Consider the following 11690-nt stretch of genomic DNA (forward strand, 5'->3'; position numbering starts at 1 on the left):
GGGTCCAAAGTAGCCAGTCAGGTCAGTTCCTACAGACCTTGACAAAGATCTTATCCAGTCTCATAAAGCCTTTTGTCTCTTCCTGCAAGCATATTTGTGGATGCTCTGAATGGAGTCCTTCGTGGGGGCAGGGAGCAGAAAAACCAAGGAGCTGAACTTCAGGTTCTGTGTTTTGCCCATGTGGAGGACGCAGAATTAATTCTAATCTGAACAATGAGGGTTCAGTAGATTTAGTGAGTCAGAAAGGTAACTTGGGATTGGGGCAACTTGGTTGATTGCAGAGGGACCAATTTACACATGCAGCTTCAGTCTGCCTGACGCGTGTCCTCTTTTCCATTTATTTTGCAGACCGCAGTGGGCTAATTTGCGTTGACAAGATTGAAAAATGCCAAGAGACCTATCTGCTGGCGTTTGAACACTACATCAATTACCGCAAACACAACATTCCCCACTTCTGGCCCAAGCTCCTCATGAAGGTGACCGACCTGCGCATGATTGGGGCTTGCCACGCCAGCCGCTTCCTGCACATGAAGGTGGAATGCCCCACAGAGCTCTTCCCCCCACTCTTCCTCGAGGTCTTTGAGGATCAGGAGGTTTAGGGCCTGAGGAGGGATGGAGGGAGGGGGCAAACAGGGTGGCGTGGGTGAATTGGGGACATGGGGCAATTTGGGGCTGGGGCGATGTCTGGACTTGGGTCACAAGGCCCTCCTCACCTCGGACACAACAGATTTTCATTGTTTTGTTCTGTTTTGTTGTTTTCATTTTTTTTCCTTCCATTTTTTTTGTTTTGTTTTGGTTTTCTAAATATTGCACGTCAGCATCAATGAATCCCCTGGTTAGGGGAGGCAAGGGTTTCCTTGGTGAGGGGGTGGGCCATGAAAAAAGTCAAAGCTATACAAAATCTGGGTTATGAGGTAGACATGTGCAGTAGCCAACACATTCTTTGTCTAGGCAGGTTTTTCGTTTAAAAAAACAATAATCAGTGGAAAATACAATTCCCACCTACCCCCTTGTTATGTCCCCTGTTGTCCAAAGTCATCTTTCCAGGGTGAAATGTCTTGTCTTAAACTTTAACATAAAAAAAGAGAAAAACAATCCATATATTATTCTCTCCCCCCCCCCGCCCTCCAAAACGCTTTGCCTTTCTCTCCTTCTTTAAAGAAAAGTTTTTCTTCCGCCCTCCCCCCCCCCAACACTGGAAGCAATTGGCACCTCTTGAGCCCTGATCAAACCTCTCTCGTTTAAACGGACTTGATTACCAATATATATAAATATATATACATATAAATATATATATATATTCTTTTGCACATAACGGTCCCAGGAAACGTCAGAGTGTGTTTGGTTGTTTTTTTCTTTAAGAACTTTAGCATTTAGTTACCCTCCCTGGGAGGCTAAAATCGAAAATGCACTTTTTTTTGTAAAAGAAAGGAAGAAATGGAAACGAGAGAGAGAGAGAGGAAAAAAGAAATCATATTAAATTATTAGGGGCAGGTTCGAGGAGGAAGGTCACAGATGTTTTGGCAAAAAAAATAGTAAACCTTAAATTGAGGCTGAAGGTCCACGTGTGAAGGACAAATGCACTTTGAGTGAGATGAAAATCCTTCCCCTCAGCTCGCTCCCTTAATGGGGGAAACAGGTGAGTGAATAAAAGAAAAGAGAGATCTGTTTTATGTTGCTTCGAATGGCACTGCGGGGCTTGCCTCTTAGGAGGTGCCTGCTTTGCGCTCCAGTGTTGAGAGGTATATTCGTCAGCCTTCCTCCTTGTCGTTGTGCCCTCTTCCCTCCCCAAAGCTTCAGCCAATCTACCTCCATATATTCAGCAAGGTGAGTGGATTTGACAGATTCCCACCCACACCTGCTGCCCCCTCCCAGCTGAAAGGCTGCATGCAATGTTCCCACTGGGCTTCGAAATAGCCCTTGCTAATTCTTTGCACACGCTTTCCCACGCCTCGTGGCGGTACACTTCTTTCTGCACTAGTATTCTTGCTGCCCTGCTGCACCCTCCCTTCGATGCCCTTCTCTCTGGGGAAGGAATGAGGAGAAATCCTAACTCTTCAGTGCTCCAAGAGAATCAAAGTTAGGTTTCAATTCTTTCTTGTTTTGGCGGGGTGGGTGGGGGGAATGGCACTTAGCAATACAGAAAACACGAAGACAGTGAAATTCATGGGGACATGGCACACCCTTTCCAACCCAGGATTGTACAGCCTTTCTGTATGAAGAGGTTGTGGGCTCTGCATAATAACTTCTCTTTCTCCTACTGCATTCCATGTCCCCTGCACTTCTTTTGCAGTCCCAGTTGTGTCTGTGCACATGGGAAGAAAAGGCAAAGGTTTCTCTTATAAGGCAGAAGCCTGTTAGAAAGGTTTTATCCTGGCCTGATTAAGTCTAATTTTTCCTTTCAGAGGGGCACTAGATCAGTGAAATAATAATCAAATGCACTTCCTTGCACAGAAGGAGGGTCATTCTGCCTAAGTTGAACTGTCATGGGCAGAGCAATGCCCCAAGCCTCAAGCTGCATGATCTTTATTAGAACTGATCCAGTTGGGAACTTGGAGGCAGGCTACCCACATGTGTAAAACTGAATTGGCCCAAGCTGGCAAGTGAAAAACACCTCAAGTTTTCAAATTAGATATGGTTTCCCTTTGATTTCAGCTTTCCCCCCCCCTCATTATTTAGTGTTGTACTTATGTGGTTGTAACTGGTTGTTGGAAAATAGAACCTCTGTAGTTCTGGCCAGCTGTTAGCTTTGTGGAAACATCATTTGGAGAAGGGGAATAAGTAAATTGTGGTCGACCAGGCCTAACAGCCCCATTTCAATAGCCACCAGCCCTGCCTTTAATCCTGTATTTTTGCCTCTTGGCTGACGCTTGGGGAAGGTGGAGCAATTGGTATCTAGGGCCATATTTGACATAGAACATCCAGTTATGAATTCCCACTCTAAAGGTTTGCCCTTGGAGGAGGTATTTCTAAAGAAAAAACAAAAACAAGATAACAACCACCAGCTTCCCGCTTTCTTCCTGTCTGTTTCACCTTTAATGCAAGCCAGACTGTGATCACCTTAACGCAAGTATTTTGGCACTTAACACCGTTAAATAGATCAGATTTTTCTATCTCTTCTAAACTGCTTTATCTGTGGTAGATCCATTTTGTGTCCACTTAATAGCCAGACCTTTTTCTTTTTCTGCAGCTGTAATATGTTATTCAGGAGAGGGGTATATTTTTATTTTCCCCCCCCCCTTCCCTTGTTCTTTCTCTCTGTCACATGGTTTCCGTTGGAAAAAAAAACCCTTTACCTCTTACCTCATTCAAGACGCCGTGGGAAATGTTACATGATGGGTTGGGTGCATGTTGGATGTACCATCTGAAGGTTCAGAGGCCGGCGCATGGAGAACTCAGCTCCAATTTAAGCTAATATACAGAATATATATATATATATATATATATATATAAAAATATGTATAATTTTTTTTAATTAAGAAGAAAAATCTTTGTACGGGTCTGTTCACAAAAAAGAAAAAAAAGTCACACAAACAAAAATTTGGGTTGGAAAAACATAATGCTTTTTTGTTTGTTTGATTTTTGCTTTATTTTTATCATCTTTAAATGACAGGGGGTTAAATGGGGACGTAATTGCTGGGATGAATTGGAGGGAGTCTCGGGAATGCCAGCAGTCATATTGAATAATATTCAAGGCAATGCCTGTTCCTCAGTCCTCAAATGTGATGTTGAATACAGATCTTAACAGTCTTGTGGTTTTTTTTTTTTTAAAAAGCAAGTTTCTAACTTGTATGGCAGCGAAGACAGGTTATGAAGCCTAATGAAATCTAAGAACAGACCTTAAGTGGGATTTCCAGTGGTGTGGAATACATACCTCTGGTGCTGAAACAAAATACATTATGCAAAAGAAGCCCACATTTGCAGTTTTGCTTAATTATTCCATTTTTCTTAGAGCAGCATTCAGCTTTTCTTGGTTTGGGAGTTAAATGTTTGTGTTTAAACCGCAGAGGTTACACAAGCCCAGTTGTATTCTACCAGCTATTTCCCCAAGGAATAAAGCTGGGTCCATTGAAACAATGTATCTGGAGAATATGCAGATGCAGAAGTTTTGTCCAGTGTAGAGGCTGATGAACCTTGCTTGAAACTATCCCCAAAGCCTCATATCCATGCAATAACAATTTGAAAAGCATCCAAAGATGGGAAACTTTATAGCCTAGTTGGCCAATTTCAAAGATTGGTGTTTTCTCATCCTATTTATGTCATAACATGCTATTTCCTGTATACCTACAAACGCACATGCACGTACACACAGCTTATTAGAGACTTAGGTTCCTTCATACTTAATCCAGCTTTTCCGAAAAATAAAACATGAAATAGCTAGTTTACTCAGACCACTTAACACTGCCCCTTCTTGCTGCAGCCCTTATTGTTTTGCCCTTCTCTAATAATACCCATCACTTCTAAAATCTGTATCAGTCCCATGAAGCAGGCTTGCAAGTCTTTGTTAAATAGTTCCCCTCTTACATTAATCTTCCCTGTGCAATAAAATGAGTTGTGAGTTATAGCAGCCCCCAAAGCATCAGGCCGTTTTCCTCTAGCGGTAGCACCTGAGAGCCGAGCAGAACGTGGGGCTGGAGAGCAGTGAACTGATCTGACTGCTTGAGTTTCTTGCAAATCAGAATCCTCAACAGAAGGTAGAGCTGCATTTTTCAAGAGAATTTCATTTTTTTGTTCCCTCATTCAGAGAGTTGAAAGACAGCTTCTTGTAAATGGAGATGCTAGGAACCGATTGTGGGACCTCTCTGGTGCCATGCAAGTGATCTGCCATAGAAGTTTACATAGCACTTATCCACGGAGGTTTGTGTAGCACTTAATTCACAAGAACAGCCTTTGCTTAGTTCCAGGCTACAGATTTTGACTGCTATATCTACTCTGGGTGCTACAATTGGATAACGTTAGACCATGGAAACAATTATCTTGAAGGAGTATTTGGTAAGGGAAGCACAGTATTTGAAACAGGAGGAATTGGCTCTGATCTGTAGGTACCTCTGTGCTGTCCTCATTTTGCTACAGGAGCCCAGAGCTCGCTCCTGTGCTGAGATATCACAATTTAGTAAGTTTTTAAATATTGCCCAGTGTTAGTATAACCATCCAAAGCAGCCCCCACCTTTTTCTTGATAGACTTTTTTTGTGTGCAACCATTACTCTTAGCCTACTGCATTATCCTTAGGCTAGCTTCATACATTATGTTAAGATACAATGTGATTTTCCTTGATTTTACTTTAGTATGAAACTTAGCCATCTTTTAAAACCATAGTTCATGGTTTAGCATATTTTATGAACTCAGTTAATTTATTCAGTAAACCATGGTTAAAACATATAGTGTGTGAAGCCAGCCTTAATCTGCTGCTTTCTGACTACGCAACAGGCATTCTTATTCCGAATTAAATATGGATGCTTCCCTGTAATGCCATAAGGTTCCTTAGCTTTTTTCAGTCCTTTCCTTCCATGATTCTTCCAGTGGAAATACTTCAGGAATTTCTGCAGATGTGAGTAGTAGGAATCATTTTTCTGGCCAGAAAACAGTTACAACAAACTTCAGTGAGCTGAAACTCACTGAATAAATAAAATAGAGCATTAGGTATCAGTTTGTGACTCTCACTCACTTGTAACTCCTGCATTGTCCATTGACTTTATGTAGTCTTGTTAAACAGTCTTGCTAAAATAGCAATATGCTGTACCAGGTTTTCAGGCAGGAGCCTTTTTCTACTTAATCATTTTCCAACTGTATTTTAAAAATCCATCTGTTACTACTGCAATAGTATTTCAGCGCCACACCCTCCCACAGACCCTGATTGGACTGACATACAACTGTTGTAAAGAAAGGAAAAAAGCTCCTTAAGTTTCCATGCATTTCAGGGATTTGGCTTGAAATCAGATCTCTTGAAATGTGTATTCTCTAACTGAAATATTGAATAAACTTTGACAAGGGAAAAGACATTCAGAATTATCCATGTAATCAGGAGTTGAACTCAACTCAAGCTATTCTTTATCTTTTTATACTCTTTTTTATCTAATTATTCATTCCAAACTGAAAAGATTTTAATGCATCCCAGATATTATAGAAATGTATCAAAGGGTGCTTACTGACTGACTAATTTTCTATCCTTATTCATATTTCATTCAGGGAGAGGTACAACTTTCACTAATGTATCTGCACTACACAAAGTGGTTAGCATTCCCAACCCATTTGTATCCATTTCAGAAATTGAGATGCTTTGCAAGGTATGTAATTTCTAAGCCTCAAGCATGTTTATTAGCATATGCCTTCCTTACTGATGATTTTCTGATATGAATGAGCTGCAATTTAGTTGAACGTGGTCACATAAACAATGTTTTTACTGAATCAAATGACACATTCAGTAGTTCTTAGGGCCATAGAATGTGTGAAACTCTCCTTGGGTCAGTGATGAATGTAGCATCTGAAAGAATTGAGGGGGGCTTGAGGGAGATTTGAGGTCTTTAGATGTACACACATGCATTAAACACAGTTCAGCTGAAAAGAGTTTGAAACGATATCAATTCAATTAGGTTAGAAATGAATGTAAATATAAAAGAGAGTTGGACTGATCAGCTAAAAAAATATATATAAACCAGCATAAAGGCAGGCTGAAAAAAAATCAACCATTTGAAATCCTCTTCTTAAAGGATTACTTCTTTCTGCTCACTTAAGATGGAATGCTTGTCCCAAGCTGGCACCTACTACAAACATGGCCCATATACAAAATATTTCTGCATTTTCCTTTTGAAGCAGTGTATTTGTGGCCACTGTGCTTCTTACATGGCATTTTGAAAATTTCTGGAGTATTCCAGAGTGCTCTGTCCACTTATTTAGGCCAAGAAATCTTGCACAAATAAACATGAAGACTGCCATTTTCTGAGGTTTTTTTTTAAGTTGTTGCTTTCTTCAGCAATCAAATCCTAGCCACTTTGCTAAATGTTCTCCAAAAAAAATCAGAATAAAATTATCAATTGGCTCAAACATCTGGGTTAATTCTAAAGTTCAGCTTCCATGAATTCCATTTAATTGAGTTGAAGCCAATGTATTGTGGAGGAGAACCCGAGTAAATCCTTTTTCAGATCACCTTTTAACTGATAAAGTTATCTTCAATCTTAATTTCATACCAGCGTATTCCAGTTGTCTAAATTCACATGGCATCCAAGTGAGGGGCTGTTTGCTTCAAAACAGAGATGCAGAAAAACAGGGTTCCCAAAGCCGAGCATTCTGCAAAACTATTTACAAATGTTTGGAGGGTCTCATATTTCTTCTTATTTTCAGTTAGAATAAGCAATACATAAAAAAAAATTGGAAAGCTGATTTTGACCTAGATTGAATAATGATTTTTAAGATCTTCTTCCCCAGCCTGCCTGCCAAAAACCGTTCCAGTGCATTTGGCGTTCTTGCCTAAGATCAGCCTCTTTTCCTTCCCTCCTTTCTCTCCCCACAGATCAAGGGGTTCCAGCTGGACAGTCTCACACTGAAAGGCACACATTATTCTCTAGGGCTAGTTCTTGACTCTCCTTCAGCAGCCAGCCTTTCATGTTCTTACCCAAAATCCTGCCATATACTTTTTTAAAAGGAAAAAAAAACCTCTGGAGGCTAATGCCATTTATTTTGGTAACAGAAAAATGAACTGCAGGTAATCCTCATTTACCCTTGGAAATTTGGTTGTTAAATGAAGTAGTTACTAAGTGAAACTGATTGTGCGTACAATCTTATATCAGTTTCGTTTGCTTTACAGACCTGCAAAGGTCATAAATGCAAGGATTAGTTGCATAGTTTTTTCATCCCTGTCATAACTGAGGCAATTGCTAAACAAGGATCACCTATATACTTCTGCTGCCTGTGAAGGCCTGCAGAAACTTTGGCTCTCTTGCCACTTAAAACCCTTCTTGCCAGGCTGAAAAGGTTTGCATAGGTACTGTAACTAATTTGCAATTTACCCTTTAACCCAGAAGCCCCCCCAAAACATCTCAAATAATTCTCCTGTCATTACCTTATTCCAAATCCCATCTTCATTTAGAATTAATACCCTACCTCCTTTTTGGAGGGGAGAGGGTTTTGAGCTGAGTTTGCCTTGCCCCCTGTACTATATGTACTTTAAGGTGCAGCATCTTTTTTGGCAGCCCAGGGCCCTAACGGATTGTTTCTTTTCTTTTTCTTTTTAATTTGGGCAGCCTAAGAAAAATCGAGTGCCATCCAAAGGCAGGTTGTTCTGCACTTTTTGTAGATTGAGCAAAGGCACAAGCCATGAAACAGTTTAGGCACTGTGGTGCTGCTAGGAGACCCTGCTGAGGTCACATGTATTGTTTATCTCAATGGGTTTGTTACTCTTATTGTTGGTGGTGTTCCTACATAAACATCTTCCTGATATGAAAAATATACACTCTGGTTTATGGTGACCCCAGATGTGTCCCGAACACCCTATCAGCATTGGCTCGTGTCTAAATGTGCAGGTTTTACTTGTAGTAATGTAAATGAGGTACTTGTGAATCTGCAGTGCAAATTACCTCGGATGTATGGGTGTCCAATCTTGTGGTTTTGAGTTAATAGACTTTGTACATATTTTAATATTCTTAAGAGGTAACAAACATATCTAATACAAATTTGCTTCTCTATGAAAAGAAGGTCCCTATCTCATACACACGTGACGGAGTCTTTCTGCTTCTATCATGCCAGTTTTGTATTCCCTGTTTATAGGTAGGCTTGTTCTCTCCCAGACTAAGAATTCTTGCTGTGCCTGGCTGAATATATCTAAAAGCTAGAAGTACTGAGCCTTGCCTATTCTCTGGGTTCAAACGTTTCTGCCAAGCACTTGTGGCAGAGTTGAGGTATATCTTACATGTAGATATATGTGTTTCTGTATGTTTGCAGACATTTTCCTTCTTGCTGTAACCTTACCCCATTTTCTTCATTCTTATTTGTTTCTGTCTCAAAACATGTTTGTCATTTGCCCTCACTTCACCAATGTCTCATATTCCCCCATCTTGTCAGGGCAGTTGAAGTACCATTGCTCATTGCTACCCCATCTTGACGTCAGTTCTCTACTCATCTTTCCAGAAGCCTTAATAATACTGTATAAGTTGCCAGCAAGGACACACTTTCACACATCAATCAAGTGAACAGTCTGTTCAGCATTTGTAATTCTGTAAATATTTTATATATAACCCAACTTGTAAACTAGTTCTGCCTTGAAAAGGTGTAACTGGAACATCTTATGTTTGAAATCTACAAAGCATGTAAAGATGCCCCTGATTATCCGGAAGGAGGGGGCAGGATAATAATTCCTCATTGCCTTATACCAAATAGTACAGCCTCTATAAAATAGTATTTTGGTTGTCACCTTTATGAATTTCCCACACATACTGAACTTCAGATTGGCTTTATAGTTCTGAGAAAATAGTCACAAATGGTGTGACCTTGGATGAAGGAGCCTGAACATATTTATGTGTATATATAATACATGTAGTTGAACTGAAAAGGAACAACTTCTAAACACTACCTGAAATGAGTGGGACTAATTCATTTCACTGAGTTTGTGCAGAACTTCCTGCTTGACTTCCATCTAGAGCATATGTATTTGATAAGTATAGTTCTTTCAACTGTGTGCAGATATCCCTATGTATACAGAGCGTAAACCCTATCTGCACTTTGCACAAGTTTGCTCTACATACATGCAAAGCCTCCTGCCAAAGTCTCAAATGGAAGGCAGTTGTAGGGAGAGATAGAAATGTCAGCTATTTTAGTTTATTTGAGTTGGCTAATTATTATACTACTTCACTTGATGTGTTTAATTGTCCCTATGACACTCTGAAAGGTATGAGAGATGGTCTGTCCAATTAGAAACATTTCTATGATTTCAGCTTAGCACCCAGTGTAGAGCTTTGAACCCTTCATTGTTCTTGCCTAGCAGGCTGAAGTGATCTGGCTAAATTCTGTATTCCCTTTAATAATTTGAGAAACTAAGCTTTTGGTTTCTTTTCTTAAGAAAGAAAGCCAGCCTGAGGTATTTAAAATTAAGAAAATGATTTTTCATCTTTTGAGACCATGAGACTTTGGATGATGATACGGTTGATATTTCTATAATAGTGGCTTGTTAGATAGCATGGTTAGATAGCAATAGTTTGTGAATGAACTAGCACAGATTATCGCTTCAGATAGAATTTACAATACTAGATTAATTCAAACTTTCTTTATAGTTTCAATCCATACCTTTGGAGTATGATCAAGTAATAGCATGTTGTAAAACAACCAGCTTCATTTGGTTGTATCTCACAAGGAAAAGGCAAGAGCCCCCTTTTTCACAGGGATTACTTGATTACTTAAAACATTATAGCCAAAGTAAACCTTTTCAGCCTGGCCAACATCACTTCACCATTTGTGAGGAATGAATGCATTTTGCTCCCCCTTAAGCTTCTAAAACGGCACTGTAGTCCTCGACTTAAGACCACAATTGGGACTGAAATGTGTCACTAAGTGATGCAGTCATTAAGCGAGTCACACTTGATTTCATGACCTTTTTGCTGCTGTCATTACCTGAATCATTCAACTATTAAGCAAATCTGACTTCCCCCATTGACTTTGCTTATCGCAAATTAGCTGGGAAGGTCACATACGGCAGTTATCTAGACCCAAAATTGTGATTACATGAATGCAGAAATGCTGCAGTAATTATAAGATCAAGGACTGTCATAAGTCACTTTTTTCAACACCATCATAACTTCAAATGATCATAAATCAAGGACTACCTGTAAATGTCTGTTTTTAGGACCTGGATTGTAGTCCTCATTTAAAACACTCTTCTCTCCATCACCAGCACATATGTAACACCACCTCATAAGGGGAGCTGAAATAGCTTTTCCATATAGAGTTTGAATGCAGAAAAGTAGAATTTCCTTTTTCCCTCTTTATACTAAAGATTTATATATGCAAGACACTCTACACAAGAAAACTGCTAATGGGGAAATGAGGCCTCTAACTTTACTCCTATGTGCCCACTTACCTATGGAGGGCAGTGTCCCCCATCTTATGTCAGCTGGGGTAGGAGGGTACGTAGGCTGCTGCCTAGGTCATAACGTATGCGAAGATCTCAGGGTGTGAATCCCCCCCACGATAGTTCATACTTTGATACTTTGCCACCTCAGGTGTCATTCTTCCCCGTCATGGCATGCTCACGTTTTGCCCAAAGTTCAATGCAAGGAACATAGTATCTCTCCTATCTCTTTTGTATGCTGTGCCACCTGGAGAAACAAAATCCTTTGCAATCTGTAGTAAAAGGTGTTGCTTCTCAGGACACAATGCCCCTAAGTTTCTTCCTCCATCCATGTGGGGCACTGAATGACTATGAAAATTTGTGGGTAAGAAGCAGATTTTTTTTCTTCCTTCACATTACAGACTTGGTCATGGAGAGAGACACTGATTATTATTCCCATACCTCCACTTCAGTATTTCTTTGCCAACACATACCTCATGCAGTTCTATGATATCCCACTACCTTCTTCACATACACACACACCCCAGCCAGTCTTTCTTTCTGAAAGGGTTTTTGTTTTGTTTTGTTTTTTAAAATTTTGGATCCAGATTATCATCAAAGATGATGGGAGAATAGAAAGGAGTTTCCAATAAGGAG

General features: G+C 40.0%; 1 protein-coding gene across 1 annotated transcript in view; it reads left to right on the plus strand.

Annotated features, from left to right (window-relative positions):
• THRA (thyroid hormone receptor alpha) overlaps positions 1–11426 on the plus strand; it is a 158394-nt gene extending 146968 nt beyond the window's left edge. Inside the window, exon 10 of the mRNA XM_081344131.1 lies at positions 349–11426. Within this exon, the coding sequence (XP_081200257.1) occupies positions 349–599 (251 nt within the window). The 3' untranslated portion in view covers positions 600–11426. The remainder of the gene's footprint in view (positions 1–348) is intronic.
• Positions 11427–11690: the final 264 nt, after the last annotated feature.

The sequence above is a fragment of the Vipera berus genome (genome assembly GCF_964194415.1).
Source record: "Vipera berus genome assembly, chromosome: Z".
In the NCBI taxonomy this organism is placed as follows: domain Eukaryota; kingdom Metazoa; phylum Chordata; class Lepidosauria; order Squamata; family Viperidae; genus Vipera; species Vipera berus.